General features: G+C 52.1%; 1 protein-coding gene across 1 annotated transcript; it reads right to left on the reverse strand.

Annotated features, from left to right (window-relative positions):
* Window positions 1-1,932: 1,932 nt before the first annotated feature.
* On the reverse strand, window positions 1,933-19,637 carry LOC146756736 (testis-expressed protein 264 homolog). Its single transcript, XM_085524155.1, has 5 exons — window positions 19,524-19,637; window positions 18,835-18,905; window positions 17,622-17,794; window positions 6,346-6,567; window positions 1,933-2,367 (listed from the first exon to the last, which is right to left on the reverse strand). Exons 1-5 carry the CDS (start codon window positions 19,625-19,627, stop codon window positions 2,230-2,232), a joined length of 708 nt encoding a protein of 235 aa, XP_085380281.1. The 5' UTR covers window positions 19,628-19,637; the 3' UTR covers window positions 1,933-2,229.
* Window positions 19,638-20,536: the final 899 nt, after the last annotated feature.

Below are 20,536 nucleotides of genomic sequence, written 5' to 3' on the forward strand. Positions count from 1 at the left end.
AGATCCCTTCCAACCCAAACGTGCTGTGATTCTGTGACTTACTGCATATGGTCCATACAAGCCACACATACAGCAAAGACCAATGCTTCCAGAGTCCATGGGTTTGATGCTGACACATGCATCTATTCCAGATACACCAACCTTCTGTTCCACACGGAGCTAACCCGCTGTCCCACCTCGGGGGTACCTGCAGTACAAACCCAGACAGAAAGAGCCCCAACTGCATGGAACTGAAGGGCCCCAGAATCAGGCACTAAAATTAGAGCTAGAGCTCAGCAAGCTGAAAGTGAGCCACCAGTCAGCCCTGCAGGAATGGTGCTGTGTGCCACATCCTCCTCCTCTCCTTGCACGCCCCACGCTCAGTGTGTCATCCTGCCTTAGCTCACACCAGGAGCACACTCTGCCACCAGACCTGCACTGCTCCTGGCACTGCAGGGCAGCACTCCTCAGTAGGACAAGAGTGGGCTCTGTCTCTGCTTTCCTCTCCCCTCCAAAGCCCTTAGAGCTGCAAAGCATTGCACAAACAGAAGATACTGTGACCAAGAAAAATGAGGGCTGTGGGAGCTGCGAAACGCCCGGCTCAAGCAGGGAGAAAGTTTTTCATTTTCACCTCTGCAGAAGCAGCCCGTCATGCAATTTACATCTCGCCCTCCCGGTGCCTCTGGGGGCCGAGGAGCTGGGAAGAGGCTGGTATCAGTGTGTCTGAGCCATGGGATCAATCCCATGTGGATTGGGGGGTTCACAGCTCTTGAGATGCAGGAAACAGCCCCCCAAGGGGACTGAGAGCTGCTGGCAGCAGCATGGAACCATGGATGCTCGTCTGCAGGACGGACACAGAAAACCCAACCCTGCCTTCCTCCAGCCTTGCTGCACAGACACACTCAGAGCCTCTTCTCCCCTACTCACACAGTACCTGCAGGAAAAACCCTGCAGCATGGCTAGCACTACCTCCACCTGCAAAGAAGAGACCGAGAAAGAGCTGGTGCATGCATCCCTGTGTTGCTAGGGACATAACTCATGCCCTCCACCATGGGACCTTTACCCACAGAAGGAAGAGAAGACAGAGCACATAATTCACAGCGAGGGGGTCCTCCCAGCATCATGGGTATTGGTAGCAACTAGTCCCGGAGCAGAGAGTTTCAGAAACAAAGCAAGCATTGCATTTGAAATAAATTTTCTTCCCCAGCTTCCTAAAACTCATTGCCACCCCACTCTGCCTTGTCCCAGCAATGGGAGCCATTTCTCTAAGGCTTCCTGGAGCTCAGCTTTGTGCTTCACACTATGCTCCAGCCCAGATGCCCGGACCACAACCTTTCCTATCTGTCCTTCTCCCACATCACTTCCACATGGCAGCTTTCTGAAGGGGACTTTCACTGGAAAGCTCAAACACCAGGTTTTCATTATATGACAAGGAATCTGCATAAAGCCACATAACCTCTTCTCACTCAAGGAACAAGCTCTGCATTTCTGCTCCCATCCCCATTACCTTCATTGCTGCAGGAGCACACAGCCCCAAGGCTCAGAGGAGCCCACAGGAGGTCAGGACCACAGCTGGAGGTGCTGCCTCCACTCGGCAGCGCAGCTCTCCAGGGACCAGTGCTCTCCTTTCAGCCCTCAGAGGATGCTTTTTCAGCATTAATCACAAAGCCGAAGAAGAGGTTGACGCGATGATTTCTGCCATCACGGATGACTGGAGAGGTGCTAAATTGCTTTGCTCTGTTGCCTTGGCAAGGCTGCCAGGAGCAGCAGCTGTGGCAATTTCTCTGCCTCGCGTCAAGGCAGAGCCTTCCAGCACCTGGTTGGGGAAGGATTCATTGCTGGAGACTCCCACCCTACATGGGGCATTACACGATGAAAAGGAGCCATTCTGAACCACGCATTCACCATTAGACTGAGATAGATCTACAGCACAGCAACACATCAGCCATGGGATGCCCAGCAGATCCTTGTTTCTTGTGGCAAAAGACCTTCCATGGCCAACTCACAGCTGAAAACCTGAAGAGCTCTTAGCCCAGGTCAATACTGGTACCAACCCACATGGATTTCAGATCTGACATTTGAGTTTGCCCTTCCACATCATGAACAATGCTCCAGTTCTGACATTTTCAGTCCTCTCACATCCCTCATGAAACCCTTTTAGCTTAAAACTAAAGCCCCAGTGATATTTTGGGAGCACGAACTCCCAGCTGTGCCTTGCTGCTGCCTGCCCACAGCCACAGGAGATCTCAGTCACCACAGCTCAGATCTGGGCTGTCTTCTCTGAATCTCAGAGCTCCACAGGCTTTCTGGAGGGTGTGCATCCCTGGCTGCTCTTCCACACCTTGATGTCAGCAGGACACACTCAGGACTTGTGTCACATTCACATCCCTGGAAAGAAAATGGCACAATGGGATAAATACCCTCCTGTCCTTCCCCACCTCCCAGAACAACCTCATCATTTTGCAATGCTCCCAGGTCCAAGACCTTATGGAAGACATTTCATGATGAGCTGAAGTCAGTCAGCCTCACAACACTCCTTCACAGACAAGAAAACTGAGAAGGAGAAGGTTTAGGGACTTCACTTTGCTGAACTTGTGCAGACCCAGCCACTGGCAAAGAGCAGAGCTGGGAGGTGAGTGCCCAACTCACAAACACATTCTTGGTGAACAAAACAAGTCCTTCCCTCCACACCGACAAGAAATTCACATCAGCCGACTGTGGTCCAGCAGTGCTGGGCACACAGCACTGGAATGCTGTCACAGTGTCAGTGCTGGAGGGGAGATGAAGGTGAGAAAAACTTCCATCCTACATTCTCATAAGGCCAAGCACACCTTCAAAACACCTCTCCCAGAGTACAGCCCCCTGCCCCATATCCCTGCCAAGCCCCAGGCCCACAGCCTGTCAGTGTCAGCACTGGTCTCATCTCTACCATCAAGATGTACTGGACATGCTGAACCATCTGTGACTCTCTAGAACTTTCTTCCTATTTTGATTTGATGCACGGGGACCACTTTACCAGAAGCATCCAACCATCCCCTGTATTCCTGGGGCTGCCTCCCAGCACACGTGGCTTCACGGGAAGTGCTGGGAAGAAAACTGCCAAGGCTCAGGACTGGGGTCACTTCAGCCACCCCAGGCACTGCTCATCCCTGCAGGACAAACAGGAGGGGACAAGGGGACATGCACTGGTTCCCAGCTGCAGTATGACCGGCAGCAGCCAACCCACACAGCCTGCAGCCCCCGGCGCTTGCACAAAACAAGTTGGTATTTTACAGGGCTTCATTTGCAGAGCATGAAATAAACAAACAAAATCAGCTGGGAGAAGGAATTTCAGCAGGAAAATGTCACAATAATTGAGCGCTCCATGCAGCTGCCAGCCCTCTGACCCCAGCTCCTCTTGCACAGTCCCATAGAAAGGATGCTCTGCGGTTCTGCCTTTAGAATGCAGACGGGCTGGGATGGGAACACAGCTCTGAAGACAATCATTTATAATAACAAGCAGAAGTTTGACCTTGGCAAAGCTGAACAAAGCCAGAAGCCGTAGCAACAGGGGTAAAGGAAACAAAAGGAGAAGTGGGAGACGCACACACCCATGTAAGGTGCTGGCAATGAGACCCAGCTGTGGGTTCCCTCTGCAGACAGAGCAGGTCACACGAGGGAGGATGCACCCTGAGAGGCATCAGCACCCCACAGCAATGAGACCATGGCTGAAATCAAGTGTCCTCTCCTGCAGGTGGCACTTCAGAGAGTCTCCTGAGCTCAAAATGGGCCAAAAACAGGCACCCAGAAGAGACTGGAAAGTACATCAGTGAGGTTTTACAAGCTCTGTACATTTGATTATCAAAGAGAAGAGATGACTGCATCCTAAACTATCTCAGCCGACAAGGGGAACAGAGCTCAGCTAACAGGCGCTTCAAGCCAGTGGGTAAAGGAGTAATGAGGTTCCCTGTGTAGCAGCAGAAACAAGGCATGAGTGCAGCCTTCCTAGCAGCAAGAGCAACACCTGGTACATGGACTTGGGAGCACCCTGGGGTGCCCTGAGGATGGAGTAAGAGCTCTGTGGTACTGCAGAGTGTTTGCTGGCTTGCTGCACACTGCTGGTACTCAGGAGTTACAGGGACAGTGAGAGCACCTCTCCTCCCCTGCTCCACATGCACGCCAGCCTTGGTTAGAGCACACACCTCTACCAGCCCAAGTCTCCTACCCAAAATCCCAGGGAAAGAGGGCTGCTGGCTCCTACAAGCACCTGGGGCTGCAATTAGCGCCTGTCTGGCTGCCCACGGAGCCCTGGGGACAGGCAATGCCAGGCTGCCCACTGTGCAGGGCTCGCCAAAGCAGTGCATGCAGCCTGCTGCAGAGAGCTAATTAAACCTGAGCCAGAATAAACACTGCTTGAAATGGCAGGAGGTCGATGTTTAATAACCAGCTCCCTGAGCTGCTAAGGATGGTCACCCCAGAGATGGGCTCTGTGTGGGCTCTCCATCACCATCCCAGAGTGGCTGAGGGCACCAAAGAACAGCCGTCACCATGCTCAGGACCAAGCACGGAGCCAGGAGTGGGCTCAGGCCCCAGCAGGACAGACCCCAGCTGTCACCTGCCCTAGGCACAAAGCCCTGGCCCTGAGACACTTCAGCCACCCCGTGTCCTGCATTGTGCCAGCCCAACTGCCTTCAGTCTCTCATGAAGAGAGATGTCTCCTTCAGATTTTACTGTTTTGTAGGCAGAGAGGTCAGGGCTGAAGCCAAGGTGAGGCGTGCACTGCAGCACAGCACCCTGTCCCACAGTCAGGGAAGGGCTCACCCACCTGATACTCAAGGGCTGCTCCCACCATCCTGCTCCACCAGCCCTGGCACCTTCCCCAGTGCACCTCCCTAATTCACTTCTCCATTCCTCAGCAATCCCAGAGCCCTTTCCCCACCCTCCCTCCCACACCTCTTCTCTCTACTTCCCCTTCTCATGACAAAACATGAACCGGTTCCCTTGCCCACTCTGCTCTGTTGCTGCCCCTCTGCATCCCCCAGATGCTGCCAGGAGCAGAGGATCCTGCACCTCACTCCTGACCCCAGCTCTCATTAATAACAGCCGTGCTGCTTAAAGTGGGCAAAGTGTGAAATAAATAAATAAAGCAGAGCTGTCTCACTGCTGTCTGGGGTCGCTCAAGGGAGCTGGGCGCCGGGGGTGGGATGAAGGATGCTATTTGGAGAAGCTGTCTCCATGGCAACCCCCATTCCCAACACAAATCAGGCACAGGTTGCTTGTTTCCATAAAAGTTTCCCCCTCTCTCCTTCCCCTTCCCCAGCCAGAGCCAGCACCACCTGCAGCTGGGAGCAAGATTACTTACGGGTCCTGGCCAGGCAGCACAGAATGGTACCAGCATCCCAAGCCAGGCTCGGGGCTCTTCCCATTGCACCCTGTGACTCACTGAGGCTGAGCAATGCTCTCTTCCCCATGAACCCAGCACAGTGGAGGTGCTCATGTTGGAGGTGTGCCTGAGGCCAGAGTGTTTGGTCTGGTCCAGATGGCAGGAACTGAGATGTGTCCCCTCCTTTCTGAACACTGCTCAGCATGCAGCGTGGGATTTCAGCTGATTATTTTATTTCAGAAGTGGCTGCTCTCCTTAGAAGCTGCAGGATGCTCCCAGCACGACCCATGGGTCCCTTTCCAGCCTCAATTCCAGGCACAGATGTATTCGCCAGCACCTGTCCCCAAGCAACAGGCTGCCCTCCCCACGTCACCAGCCTGCTGCCCCCTCCCCACACGTCCCCACTGAAGCCACACGTCCCTCACAGGGCTGGCAGCGCTCTCTACACCCCCACACTGAAGCAGCCAGCAGATCCCTGAGAGGGGACAGAAAGGACAGAGCATGAGGAGGGGGACAGGCAAGAGTACACACATCACAAAGCATGGCACAAGTGGTGGCAGCTGGTGTTTGGGCATCCCTGGGCAGACACCATCCCCAGGAGCACAGCCAAGGGCTGGCACCCATGCAGCGGTCCTGCAGCATGGCGCAGGCTGGGAGATTCACACGGTTCTCCCGCAGGGCTGGGAGTTTCGCCAGGAAAAGCAAGTTTATAAATAGTGAGCTTCAACACGAACAAACGAAAACGACGGAACTCAACAGCCAGATAAGCCGCAGGCTGAGCACCATCTCCACCCCAGCATCCTCCCCATGGAGGGAAGATGTTCCTCTTCCTTTCTACACGCAGCAACCAGGACCTTCTACAAAGCCCCAGCCTACAGGTACCACGTCCCATAAGCTGCTCAGGAACACACCTGCCATGGCTGCTCTGGAGGAGGACAAGGACAGGGAGCAGGGAGAGCAACTGCTGCTCACTGCATGACACTCCTTGCACCACCACTGCTTACCTTGATGTAGGTGTCCAGGGCTGGGTGCACACGGTTGACTGCGAGATGGATGGACAGCGGTGTGGTGAACGGGAAGCTTGCCATGACCACATGGCTGGGCGTGGGGAAGGTGAAGATCTTAAAGCCGTACTTCTGGAACCTCCTGATCTGCTCTTCTGATGGCTTTGCATCCCCCTCGCTCAGGATTCGGCCGATGGCAAAGCGGCACTTCTCAGGAGACACCTGGTTTTGGGACAGAGGGACAGGGCAGCTGAACTTCATTCAAGACTCAGCAGATCAATACACGTGAAGCTGGCACCTGCTCCTCACAGTGCCTGACCCAGCCTCAAACCAGCCGTGCTCTCCAGGACAAGAGTGCAGTGCAGGCACACGCTGGGTGCTCGACACTTGGCAGCCATGCAGAAAGCACATCTCACGGCCTCCATCACAACGGGGTGGGGAAACTGAGGCAAAGAGCTGCTGTCACCTCCCTGGCAAAGCACAACCAGATCGAGGTGTCCTTTTATGTTTCATAAAAGTCCCAGCACTCAGGCTCACAGCTCATGTGTGACACACTGCAGGGACACACTGGGCACAGGGGGAGCTGCCAGCTATCCACAAAGCTTCCCAGGCTGCTGGACAGATAAAAGATGTGGTGGTCAGCAATCAGGAGAGCTGCCTCCTGATGAGTGTGTCTTTCTGCTGCCTCCAGAGCCAGAGGACCACAGCCTCCAAACTCACCCTGAACAAGGCAGCACAGCTCCTCGGGCCCTGCCAGGATGTCTGATAGCAGCAGTGAGATGGACAGATGGAAACCCTGCAGCAACCAACATCACAGGGCTCTCGCACCTCCCCTGCCCCTCAAGCATCCTCTAGCACTGCATGAGCAATGGGACATCCCAGAGAGGAAATGAGCACAGAGGATAAGAGATAAAACAAGAGCAGAGAGTCAGAAGCAGCAGCATCCATCTGCAGGCAAGATGGCTCACTCTTGCCCTCATGTGCTGCAAGGAGGAGCTGCAGATGAGCTCTGTGTAGCTCGCAAGGAAAGGCTGGAACAAGGAGATGCTCCACCACGGAGCAATAGCTCCTGGTTTGCTGCATCGGACAACGGACGAGTGGCATCTGTAATATAGCAAGCCAAGCTGTTCTTGGTCTCCAGTGCATCACAGGATCCCTGTTGTGGATGCAGGAAAGACCCAGCCTCCCCAAATCCTCGCACAAGAACAGATCAGTGGCAAGAAGAAAGGTTCAGCAGACACCCAGCTGCCCCAGCTATGGGGTCAGAGCAACGAAAGGCAGAGCAGACACTGGGCAGAGACCCAAGGAACCAGGAAGGTGACTGTCTCTGTTCACTGGAAGTTCTACAGCCAGCCCAGTGCCATGTACAGCATCTTCAGTGCACACAAAACCAGGAAGTGAACCTCCTCCTGGGCCACATCCCCATCACAATGCAGTCGAGACAACAGGGCACCTTGTTAGAGACACACCCAGGAAGATGTGTAAGGAACAGCTTCCGTATGCACAAAGCAGTGACTATCTCCCCCCAGCCTCACGGGCACTCTTAAGGGTGGGAATTAACCAGGAAGCATTTTGGCCTCATCCACCAAGTGCTGGGGCAGGGCTGGGTGCAGAGCACCAGCTTGCAAGGGATGCCAGTGCATGCCCCAAACTGAACTTGGGCAGAAGCACTGGGCTGGAGCTGAGCAGCAGCCTGCCAGCCATATCCAACCCCTGCTGAGCAGCTATTTTTGTCCCTGCCAGAGGTGGGAGAAGCCCTTTGGGTTGCTAAATATTGAATTAAAAAGGAAAAAAAAAAACAGAAAAAAAGAAAAAGGGAGTATTAATATTAATCTTGTCCATTGAGACGCTTAAAGCACTGTTGGCAGGGGTTCTGCAGCACTCAAAGATACCAGCAGTGTTTTCCCTGCTGCTCCCCTGCTCTTGCAGCCCTGCCTTCCCTCCTCCAGGGCCACAAGGCAGCCCACAAGCAGGGTGGCCAGAGCTGCAGACACCCAGCAGGGGCCCAGCAGTCACCTTCCCTTTCCTGCCACAGCACCAGGACCAGCAGACTGTCACACTGTGAGCACTGGGCCCAGTTCTGGTCTCCCCAGTGCCAGGAGCCCAGGGAAGAGCCACCAAGGGGATGAAGGCTCTGGAGCATCTCTCCTGGGAGGTGAAGCTGAGGGAGCTGGGACTGCTCAGCATGGAGAGGGGGTTTGAACTAAACTTCACGGTTTGAACTAAAAATCCACCTGCGTCCGCGACAGGGGGCCGTGGGCCCCGGAGGGGCCCTAGGCCGAAAAGAAAAAGTTAATTAGGAAAAGAAAACAGCGGCAACGATCTAAGGAGGCACACTTATTTACTAAATACTATATCGAAATACAGGATAACACAATATAATACAGTATAATTGAAAATTGAGCTAACGAATCAAGCAAAATAGGAGAGAGAATGAGTCCCGTAACCGAGAGGCCTACTGTAAATCTAGGCGAACGGCTGAAGGCTCCCACACACTGCCCTGAACGCCAGAACTCGAAAGACGTCAGTCTGTTCTGCGACAGAGTTAATATAGAGTCCAGGTCCCGTGACCCATCGTGTTGCTCCCTGGGAGATGTAGTCTTCTTCTGTAAGTTGCAGATTCAGTAAAATTATTCATGCTTTATATGATGTTATGATGTGGAATACTGATAGCAAAAAAATACAAAATTATTAAACCATGACATTCCACCCCTTATTCTACATCATTACATTATGTTTATACATACATACACACTCATATGTATAATTGTGAATAATCAGCAACCTTATTTTTCTCAACAATTTATATTTATTCCATACAAATCCCTAAGTTGAGAACAAAACTCTATAACCTAACCTACTATTTATTAATTTTGAGAAAATGGCAAAACTGCCAGAAAAAGGAAAACATGTCAGCGGTAGAGGGGAAAGGCAGCGCTAGTAGGGCGTCCCCCACATCAAGGTGCACTCATCCTTTCCCAGCCACCACAGCAGATTTCCTTTTGACTTATACTTCTTTCCATGTGTGCTCTACACATGCATGGCCAGTGCAGGATATAGAGTCCAGATGGAAAACTTGCTTACAGAATGCCTAATTAAGGTATATAGAGAAAAAGTGTTTCCTTAACATTAATCCACTCTATCTTAAGTCCTATACCTAATTGAACTATTCTGTACCTAATTGAAATATTTTCTGAGACTCTACCTATATATTTACAGGAAAATCATTGGCTGCACTCCCCCAACATCAAATTCCCTTGTGGTACACATTGAACATTCCCATTTTTGTCCATCACCCACCATGTGCACCCAGGTCCCTGGGCAAAGACAGTACCCCGGAGAGGTTTGCCCTTTCCAGATGCTGGAAGGACCCAAACCGTCTTTCCCAACACGCTCTTTATGTGTACTACAGGAACCTTATCTCCCTCCACGGTACGTAGGGAGCTGGATTGGTTAGGACCATTGCGATTACTAGATCCTCGAGTGTTGACCAACCAGGTGGCTTCTGCTAAATGGTTCTCCCAATTTTTATACGTTCCGCCACCCATTGCTTTTAACATAGTTTTCAACAACCCATTGAATCGTTCAATCTTACCAGAAGCTGGTGCATGATAGGGAATATGGTAAATCCACTCAATGCCATGATTTTTGGCCCAAGTGGTTACAAGGGAATTTTTAAAATGGGTCCCATTATCTGATTCAATTCTTTCTGGAGTGCCATGCCGCCACAGGATTTGCTTTTCCAACCCTAATATGGTGTTTCGGGCGGTAGCATGGGGTACTGCGTATGTTTCGCGCCACCCAGTGGTTGCCTCCACCATGGTGAGTACATAACGCTTACCATTGCGAGATCGTGGCAAGGTGATATAATCAACCTGCCATGCCTCCCCATATTTATACTTTTGCCATCGCCCTTCCCCCCAAAAAGGTTTCATCCTCTTGGCTTGTTTAATTATGGCGCATGTTTCACAATCATGAATAACTTGAGCAATAGCGTCCATAGTTAAGTCCACCCCTCGGTCTCTGGCCCACTTATATGTTGCATCCCTTCCTTGATGACCTGAAGTCTCATGGGCCCACCGAGCTAGGAATAATTCACCCTTGTTCTGCCAGTCCAAGTCTATTTGAGCCACCTCAATTTTGGCAGCTCGATCAACCTGATGGTTATTTTTATGTTCTTCAGTAGCCTTACTTTTAGGCACATGAGCATCTACATGGCGCACCTTTACAACAATGTTCCTTATTCGGGCAGCAATGTCTTTCCACAGTTCAGCAGCCCAAACAGGTTTACCCTTTCGTTGCCAATTATCATCTTCCCACTGTTGCAACCACCCCCATAAGGCATTTGCCACCATCCATGAATCAGTATAAAGATGAAGCATTGGCCACCTCTCCCGTTCAGCCACATCTAAAGCCAGCTGAACAGCCTTTACCTCTGCAAATTGACTTGATTCTCCTTTACCTTCAGTGGCCTCTGCAACTTGTCGTGTGGGGCTCCATACAGCAGCTTTCCATCTGCGATGCTTCCCTACAATACGACATGATCCGTCTGTGAATAGGGCAAATTTCTTTTCATTTTCTGGTAGCTCATTGTATGGTGGTGCCTCTTTAGCACGTGATACCTCTTCTGTAGGTGGTGTTTCAATTTTTTTACTCTCAGGCCAGTCCATGATCACTTCTAGAATTCCAGGACGGCTGAGTTTTCCCATTCGAGCTCGTTGAGTAATTAATGAAATCCACTTACTCCAAGTGGCATCAGTAGCATGATGGGTGGAGGGAACCTGTCCTTTAAACATCCAGTTTATTACTGGCAAGCGAGGTGCTAGAAGAAGCTGAACCTCTGTCCCAACTACTTCAGAAGCAGCCCGAACCCCCTCATACACGGCTAAGATCTCCTTCTCAGTCGGAGTGTAGCGCTCCTCAGACCCTTTATATGCTCGACTCCAGAATCCTAGGGGTCGGCCTCGGGTCTCTCCGGAGGCTCTTTGCCACAAACTCCAGGTGGGACCTTTCTCTCCAGCAGCAGTGTAGAGGATGTTCTTCACATCCTGTCCCGTCCGTACTGGCCCCAAGGCCACGGCACGGGCTATTTCTTGTTTTATCTGCTCAAAAGCCTGCTGCTGCTCAGGACCCCATGAGAAATTATTCTTCTTCCGTGTTACCTGATAGAGAGGGCTCACTATGTGGCTGTAGTTTGGGACATGCATTCTCCAAAAGCCCACTACTCCCAGAAAAGATTGGGTCTCTGTTTTATTTGTGGGCGGAGACATAGCAGTGATTTTGTCAATCACATCTGCTGGGATGTGACGACGTCCATCTTGCCATTTTATGCCTAAGAACTGGATTTCCTGGGCAGGCCCCTTCACCTTGCTGCGCTTAATGGCAAAACCAGCTTTCAAAAGAATTTGGATTATCTGTTTCCCTTTCTTGGAAACCTCTGCTGCTGTATGGCCCCACACTACAATGTCATCAATATACTGCAAGTGTTCAGGAGCATTACCCTGTTCCAAAACAGCTTGGATCAATCCATGGCAAATTGTTGGGCTGTGCTTCCACCCCTGGGGTAAACGGTTCCAGGTATACTGAATACCTCTCCAGGTAAAAGCAAACTGTGGCCTACATTTTGCAGCCAATGGGATGGAGAAGAAGGCATTAGCAATATCAATGGTGGCATACCACCTAGCTTCTTTTGACTCCAATTCATACTGGAGTTCTAGCATGTCTGGTACAGCAGCACTTAATGGAGGTGTGACTTCATTCAGGCCACGGTAATCTACCGTCAGCCTCCATTCCCCACTGGTTTTACGCACTGGCCATATGGGGCTGTTAAAAGGCGAGTGCGTTTTGCTAATCACTCCCTGATTTTCTAATTGGCGAATTAGCTTTTGAATGGGGAGCAATGAGTCCCTATTGGTGCGGTACTGCCGTCTGTGAACCACTTTGGTGGCAATTGGTACCTCTTGGTCTTTTACCTGGAGCAACCCCACAGCAGAAGGATCATCTGACAGACCAGGTAAAGTTGACAGCTGCTTAACACCATTTGTGTTTACAGCAGCTATCCCAAAGGCCCATCGATACCCCTTGGGATCCTTGAAATATCCCATCCTAAGGTAATCGATTCCCAGTATACATGGAGCCTCTGGACCAGTCACAATAGGGTGCCTTCGCCAGTTTTTACCAGTGAGGCTTATTTCGGCCTCCAACATAGTCAATTCTTGGGAACCCCCAGTCACTCCATGAATATATATTGGTTGTGTCCCTTGGTGACTTGAGGGCATTAGGGTGCATTGTGCACCAGTGTCCACCAAGGCTTTATATTTCTGTGGTTGAGATGTGCCAGGCCACTTAATCCACACAGTCCAGTATACTCTGTTGTCCCTTTCCCCCCCCTGGCTGGGGGCAGGGCCCCTCTATTGTTTACCTCGTTGACTTGCAGCAACTGGAACTCTCCCCTTCTTGGAAGAGTTCACCTTGGTAGTTGTTTCACCTTGTAATTCTTTCACTCGTGCCTGAAGTGCAGAAGTGGATGAATTACACCACTTCTTCATGTCCTCCCCATGACTACAGAGGAAAAGCAACAAGGCAAGACGTGTAGTCTCATTGTTGATTCGAGGTGACTTATCATCGTCATTTGCTTGAATACGAGGACGTCTCTTTTTAATGGTTGAGATTTTCGATGATACAGGTCGAGAGGAACTCATGTTGTTTAGCTTCCTCAATAGGCGATTGTGGAAATCCTGGTTTCCATCATCTTGTACCACCGTGGATTCATCTACATCACGCGCATTAGCCAATTTGTCAATAATATCATTTTGTGTTCCCTCCACTTCGTTTAACCTTTCCACAATTTTGACAATGGCTGAAGTATACAGATTAACTTCTGTGGCGCTTATAAACAATTCAAGTTCCTGAAGTCTGCCAATTAGTTCATTCACAAAGGGTTTCCTGTCCCCTTTGCCATATACTAATGCAAGTGCACTGGCATGCTTTTCAGGAGCTGCTTTTGTAAAGTCACGCCACATTTGTCGTGGAACGCGGACTGCTTCAGGATCATGTAATTGGTCTGGATCATTACGATTGAACTCGCGGCTGTATAGCATTTCCACCAGAGCATTTTCTCTCAAAAATTGGATACCTTTCTCAATATCAGTCCATTTCTTTCTCTCAGGCTCCAAGTCCCGTTTAAAGGGGAATCTATCTCTTACCGCTATCAACATCCGCTTCCAGAGGGTGTAGGACCGATTTTGGCATGTGCCAATACCTCTGTCCACACGTGGGTCCCTGGAAATGCTACCCAGTTGGCGAGCTTCACTGCCATCGAGCCATGCACTGTTGGCACCATTGTCCCAGCAGCGAAGTAACCAAGTGACCATATTTTCTTTTGGCTGACGTGTGTAATCCTTTCTTAGATCTCGAATTTCACTCAGTTTAAAAGATCGATCAATAATGGTCGTAATACTTTGCTCACCTTTTGCTCTATCAAGAGTCCCAGGTGTTGATGGTGGCAACTGTGTTGATGAGGCTGCCCCATCTACAAGTTTGGACTTGAGAAATTCTCGTAAAGAAAAAGTAGCTTTTGGCTCCTCTTCTGACTCTGACCCTGACCCTGATGCTTGTGTTATTTCCTCCAGGTAACCCTCCTTCTTTTTCCTCTCTCCTAACTTTCTCTGCTCCTCTAACTTCTTCTGCTCCTCTATCACCTTCTGCTCCTCTATCATCTTCTGCTCCTCTATCATCTTCTTATATCCCTCTAACATCCTCTGCTCCTCCAACTTCTTCTGGTCTTCTGACTCCCCCTGCTCCCCTGAGTCTCCTGAGTCCTGCTCTCCTAACTCCCTCCGCTCTTCTAACTCCTTCTGCATTTTCTCTAACTGAGTTGAAACTTGTTTTGTCTTTCGCCCTCTTACAGGGGCAACCAACATTGTATCTGGTGTCCCAGATGATTGGTCCAATTGGACTACCTGTGCCCCCGGTGGCTGGTCAGATTGGACTACATGTGCCCCCAATGGCTGGCCAAATTGGACTACATGTGCCCCTGGTAGTTGGTTAAATACATTCAACTCACCCTGGAGGGCACATAGCTGGTCTCGGAGAGCGTTCCGCTCAAACTGGACAGCACCAAGCTCAGTCTGGAGGCTGTTGTAGTTGGACTGGAGAGTGTTGTATCCGAACCGGAGGACGTTATGCTCGGCCTGGAGGGCAGTGTGCTCAGTCTGGAGAGTGTTGAGCTTGGTCTGGAGGGCACTGTGCTCGGTCTGAAGAGTGTTATGCTCGGACTGAAGAGTGTTGTGCTCGGTCCGAAGGGCATTGTGCTCAGTCTGAAGAGCGTTATGCTCGGACCGGAGGGCATTATGCACAGACTGAAGAGTGTTGTGCTCGGACTGGAGGGTGTCACAGTTGGATTGGAAGGCATCATGCTTGGCCTGAAGGGTGCCGCACTCAGACTGGACGGCGTCATACTTGGACTGGAGAGTGTTGTGCTCGGTCTGGAGGGCATTGTGCTCGGTCCGGAGGGCATCGCGCTCAGTCTGGAGAGTGTTGTACTCGGACCGGAGGGCACTGTGCTCGGACTGGAGAGTGTCGTGCTCGGACCGGAGGGCGCTGTGCTCGGACTGGAGAGTGTTGAGTTGGGATTGCAGGGAGCTTTTCTCATCCCAAAGTTTTTCTGCGTCAGCTCTAAGATTCTCTTTCTCGTACCAGATTGAGTCTCGTTGGTACAGGAGATCTTTTCTCTCAGCTTCAAAAACTTTTTCTCTCTCTACCTTCTCATCCCAAAGTTTTTCTGCGTCAGCTCTAAGACTCTCTTTCTCGTACCAGATTGAGTCTCGTTGGTACAGGAGATCTTTTCTCTCAGCTTCAAAAGCTTTTTCTCTCTCTACCTTCTCAGCCCAAAGTTTTTCTGCCTCAGCTCTAAGACTCTCCTTCTCGGCCCTGAGACTCTCTCTCTCAGCTTCAAAAACTTCCCTCTCAGGAATGGTATTGACTAAGGCCCAATAAGCATTAGCTAGGCCCAAAATCATTTGTGCCTCCTGAGATCTGCCTGAGCCACAACATTCCTGCCTCAAATATGCAATCAAACTCTCAGGATTCTTCAAGTGTTCAGGAGTGAAGCTCCATAACACTGAAGATGTCTGTCCTTTGAGAATCTCTTCAATTCCCTGCCACTCAGTATTCTCTGGTTCTAGGGAAGACTTCCTCCGGATGTTATAAATCCAGATACTGAGTGAGATTATTACAATAATCAACAGTAAGATCAGGGAGATTAAGAGTGTGGCCCACTGATCATTCAAAAACTGCATAAAGGATTCATAGAAAGAAAGAGGAGCACGCTTAAAAATCACCATTTCTGTATAATTAGTTGCATTAGTTGCTCCCTCTGGAGCTGTATACAGATACGAAGTGAGCATTGCTAACCATGCTTTCAATCCATTATACAATTGTATAGCTCCATAAGAAAAAGTGGCTAGCTTAAACATGGCCCAATATGTTCGGAGCGTCTCAAAAAAAGAACCAATGGCACACAGTCCCTGGTAAAACAAATTTAGTAGAGAAAACATTTTTTTCCTCCAATAGAGAGAAAAAAGTAAAAGAAAACAAAGCTCAGCAGTGTTTATAAAATATACCGGAGTATTGGCAGTCCGCCTGGACTTTCAAGGTCAAGCTCGCAGGTGCAGAATCGCAAACACGAGATAGCTCCTTAACAGGGAAAAAAACTCGTAGCTCTGTTAAAAGCTAAAAGAGCAACAGAAGAAAACACAGAAAAACAGCAACTCAATCTGCCCGCATTCTCCACCAAAATCTGTCACGGTTTGAACTAAAAATCCACCTGCGTCCGCGACAGGGGGCCGTGGGCCCCGGAGGGGCCCTAGGCCGAAAAGAAAAAGTTAATTAGGAAAAGAAAACAGCGGCAACGATCTAAGGAGGCACACTTATTTACTAAATACTATATCGAAATACAGGATAACACAATATAATACAGTATAATTGAAAATTGAGCTAACGAATCAAGCAAAATAGGAGAGAGAATGAGTCCCGTAACCGAGAGGCCTACTGTAAATCTAGGCGAACGGCTGAAGGCTCCCACACACTCCCCTGAACGCCAGAACTCGAAAGACGTCAGTCTGTTCTGCGACAGAGTTAATATAGAGTCCAGGTCCCGTGACCTATCGTGTTGTTCCCTGGGAGATGTAGTCTTCTTCTGTAAGTTGCAGATTCAGTAAAATTATTCATGCTTTATATGATGTTATGATGTGGAATACTGATAGCAAAAAAATACAAAATTATTAAACCATGACACTTGTCTGTGTCCAAAAGTCCCACATGGAAGGGGAAGAAAGGACAGTGCCAGGTTCTGTCAGTAGTGCCCAGGGGCAGGAGGAGGTAATGGACACAGCCTGGAATACAGGAGGCTCTCCCTGAGATTGCACAACACCCCCTGAGCTGCCCTGGCAGATGCATGCAGAACCATCAAAGCTCAGGTGCATACAACATTGAGATGGCACCTCCCGCCATCCCAGCCTGCTTCTTCTCTGCCACCCATCCCTCTGCAGTCACTGTTGACACTTGTGATGCACAGGCAGACACAGCCTGCAGGGCAGCACCCAGCACAGCCCTGCACCCTTCCAGCAGAAGCCCACCTGGAGGCCTTTCATCCTACAGCAAGTTCCAACTTGCTTTGCTTTGCAGTTACAGTGCTATTTCATCAGCCAAGAGACCTCACCACGAGCCCGCTGAGAGTTCAGTGAGAAGACTCAGGGGACTAAACAACTACAAGGAAGCTCAGAGAGAGCAAGAGAAACAAGAGAAGGAGTATGGATATGGATCCAGCAAACCAAAGAGACCACTCACTTTGAGATTGTCCCTGGAGGTGCTGAAACAATACAGCAGTGTGTCACCTGTAGCAACATGGTTTATTGGGCATGGTGGTAACGGGTTCATGGTTGGACTTGGTGATTTTAAAGGTCATTTCCAACCATAACGATTCTATGACTCTCTAATTCTATGAGGCATGGAGCTGGGATGACAAGCACCAGGTTCTGCCCTGTAACCAGGGCAGACATAAGGTCTGGCTGATAGAAGATGCCAGTGACAGCAAGCTTTGCTCACTTGACACATCCCCACAAGCATTATCCAAGAAACCCTCAGCTTTCAGGTGCCTCGGCACACAGATCACCCTCTGCAGGTCTGGAGACCTCACAAGCCCCAGTGCTCACCAAAGCAGGACAAGCCACAGGTGCCGCTTGGGACCATCAGAGGCTGCCCTGCCCCAGCCTTACCGTGTGCGGGCTGTCATAGTAAACACCAATGGAGCAGAGCTTCGAGGAGATGCTGCAGCCATCAGTGAAGAGCTGCCCCGACTCTCCATAAGGGCCCACCCGGAACTTGTAAGCCAGTGTGGTGCTGCCGACGGGCGGCGAGCCGGCACTGACCACCACCTCTGTGAAGAGTCCTGAGTAGACAGCAAAGGCAAAGATGGTGAGCAGCAGCAGCACGACCAGCACGGCGATCAGCCCAAGGAGCATCCAGTTGGACATGATGGATTGGTGGTGCCACATCTGTCCTGCGTGCTGACAGAGAGAGCAGAGAGAAAAGAGAAGGAGAGTATTAAGGCAGTGCTTGCACAAAGTGCTCAGTATATAAACCCTGCGCCAAGCTCCCCTGTTCCAGCCTGGTCACCAGACACCAATTATGTTGTTGTGGTGCCGCCCAGCAATTAAGTGGTTGTGGGGGTGGGGATAGAAAGGCACTGTCCTCAGCACCAGGAACCATCCCCAGCACCAGGAACCATCTCTCCTGGTACCAGGAGCATACAAAACAGCCTTGCCTACAGCCCACTCCCATGGGGGATCAACAAACAGTGAGGCTGCATCATTGTAAAGAGATCATCTACACAGTGCTGGGCTGGAGATTACGGCTCCATAACCAAATAAAGGTTATAAAGGCCGTGGGCTGCAGCACAGGATTTGCAGAGCTGAGCAAGGATGGAGCTGGTTTGGGGCTGATCCCCATGCATTGGGATCAGAGCAGGAGGCCCAGCTGGAACAGCATCCCTATCACACTGCACTGCAATGCATTGCTGCCCTTCAGTCCAGGTGGCTTTTATTCATCTCCAAGTTTACAACCCAAGCCTTCCTGTTCTGCCCCACATCCCACCTCCCCGTGCAGTGCAGCAGCCAGGACACAGCTCACCTTCTCCCCAGCACAACAGCCCTGGGGAGCACATCCAAACCCAGCACAACAGAGCTGTGTGCGCCGTGCCCTCCCTCAAACCACAGCACTGACGACGAGGGTTGCTTGCCACAGCCCTATGGGATTCCTGGCTGAAGCAATGCTTGAATCCCATACTGCAAATAAGCACTCTGCCTCAAGCTTGCTGTGACAAACGCTTTGTCCAAGAGGAGCTTTCCACCTCCAACACTGTTTGTGCAGCTGAAGAGGAACCACATCGTGGTGGGGGGGCTCAGCACGGGGCTCACCAGCCCCACTCACCTGCGAGCCAGCCACGTTTAGCTACGAGCTGCACATGATCTCTCCCCTGCACAGCCACAGGCCCCACACCTCTGCAACAGGAAAAAATACATGTCACTGCTTCCTCCCCAGCACAGCGGAGCAAAAGCAAAACCCATCGGGACGCAGAACTGCGTCCGACCGAGCCCGATGCTCGGCGCTGCCCCACGCGTGAGCGGGATTAACGCCCCCCGAGCCCCTCTCCCTGCGGCCCCGCACGGGGACCCACGCGTGACAGCGAGGCCTCGCGCCAGGCACGGACACGGGGGAGCAGCGGGTGCGGTTCCCCGGCGGCACCGCATCGCAGCGCCGGATCCACGCGTGATTTCCGAGGCCCGGGGCCGCCCCGCTCCGCGCACGCGTGGGATTCGCCGCGTCTCTGACCCCGCTGAGCCCGGGGCGGCTCCGGGCCGTAACGGGACCCGGGCTGCGAGGCCGTCCGCCCCGCCGGGCCTCCGCCAAACCCCGGGCAGCCCCGAGCCGCCGCCCGCCGTCCCGGAGGGGCCGGAATGGAGCCACCCCCGCGCCGTCAGCTCGGCCCGGCCCGACCAAACCGGGCCCGGCGTCCCACGGCCCACACCGGAGAGCGCTGCGGCGACAACAGGCGGCCGGGCCGGGGCGGGGAGCCCCGGTAGAACACGGACAGCCCCCTTGGGCAGCGCGGCACCCACCTGGGCCGGGCGAAGACCCTGCCGCACCGTTCCGCGCCCCGGCCCCGCCCCGAACCGCCCCACGTTGCTCTGACCCGCCCCAACCCCGCACGGGAGCGCGCCATGGGGCGGGGATACGGCAAGGGGCGGGGTTGCCCTATAGTTATTAGGGGAAGCTGGAGCGCCCCGCGGGGAACAGCGCCCCTTGGCGGGCGGGCGGCAGAGCGGGTGTCACCCCGAGTGATGCCGACTGTGATACAATGGGAGATAAACCACGTGAAGGAAGAACCGGGGAAATTGTTAATTGTGTCGTTTATTAGCCACAATGCCCAGCCTGGCCTTCTCCTTGTTCCGCTTGGAAACGTTGTGTCCCGCTGGAGTCGGGGCTAGAACCCAGCTCAGCATGAACCGGGCTGCGGGAAGGAAGGAATGGGTTGGGTGCTGGGGAAGGGAAGCCCGTGGATCCAGGCACTAAAGCTGCCCACCTCGGGAAAGGCAGAGAAGAACAAAACTGACAGTGGCATAAGGAATTAAGTTTTATTGGGATGGATTCAGATGACATTGGATAGGAAGGGGAGATTGTACACGGCTGTCCTACGGCATCAGCAGGGCCGGCTGGTGATGTGCCGGGCCCGATGTGGTACCCGGGAGCGGCTCCACCCCTGGGCTGGCCCTCGCCGCCTGGACCGGCTCCTGCAGCATCTTTGGGGCTGGCTGTTGGTCTCGGCAGCCCGATGATGGAGAGGCGAGCGGCTTCGAGTCCTGGCCCGCCCTGGATGTATGGACAGTGGCTCAGGCACCTGGGAACTGGGATCTGGCCCCGATGGTGCCTGGCTGGTGCTGCCGGAGCTGCTGCTCTCTGGTGTCATAGAGCTTTGAGATGCCTGCAGCCCGTGCTGGCTGGTGGTGTTGGGGCCAGCGCTGTCCAAGTTGGTGCTGGAGGCTGTAAGAAGAGACAGAAGGTGAATGGGACAGATCTCCAGCCACGGGGTGGGACACGTTCCCATCCGTCCTGGGCCAAAGGGACTTGAGCA

Source organism: Coturnix japonica, chromosome 26, assembly GCF_054131305.1.
Source record: "Coturnix japonica strain WE chromosome 26, WE-NBRP24, whole genome shotgun sequence".
Classification (NCBI taxonomy): Eukaryota; Metazoa; Chordata; class Aves; order Galliformes; family Phasianidae; genus Coturnix; species Coturnix japonica.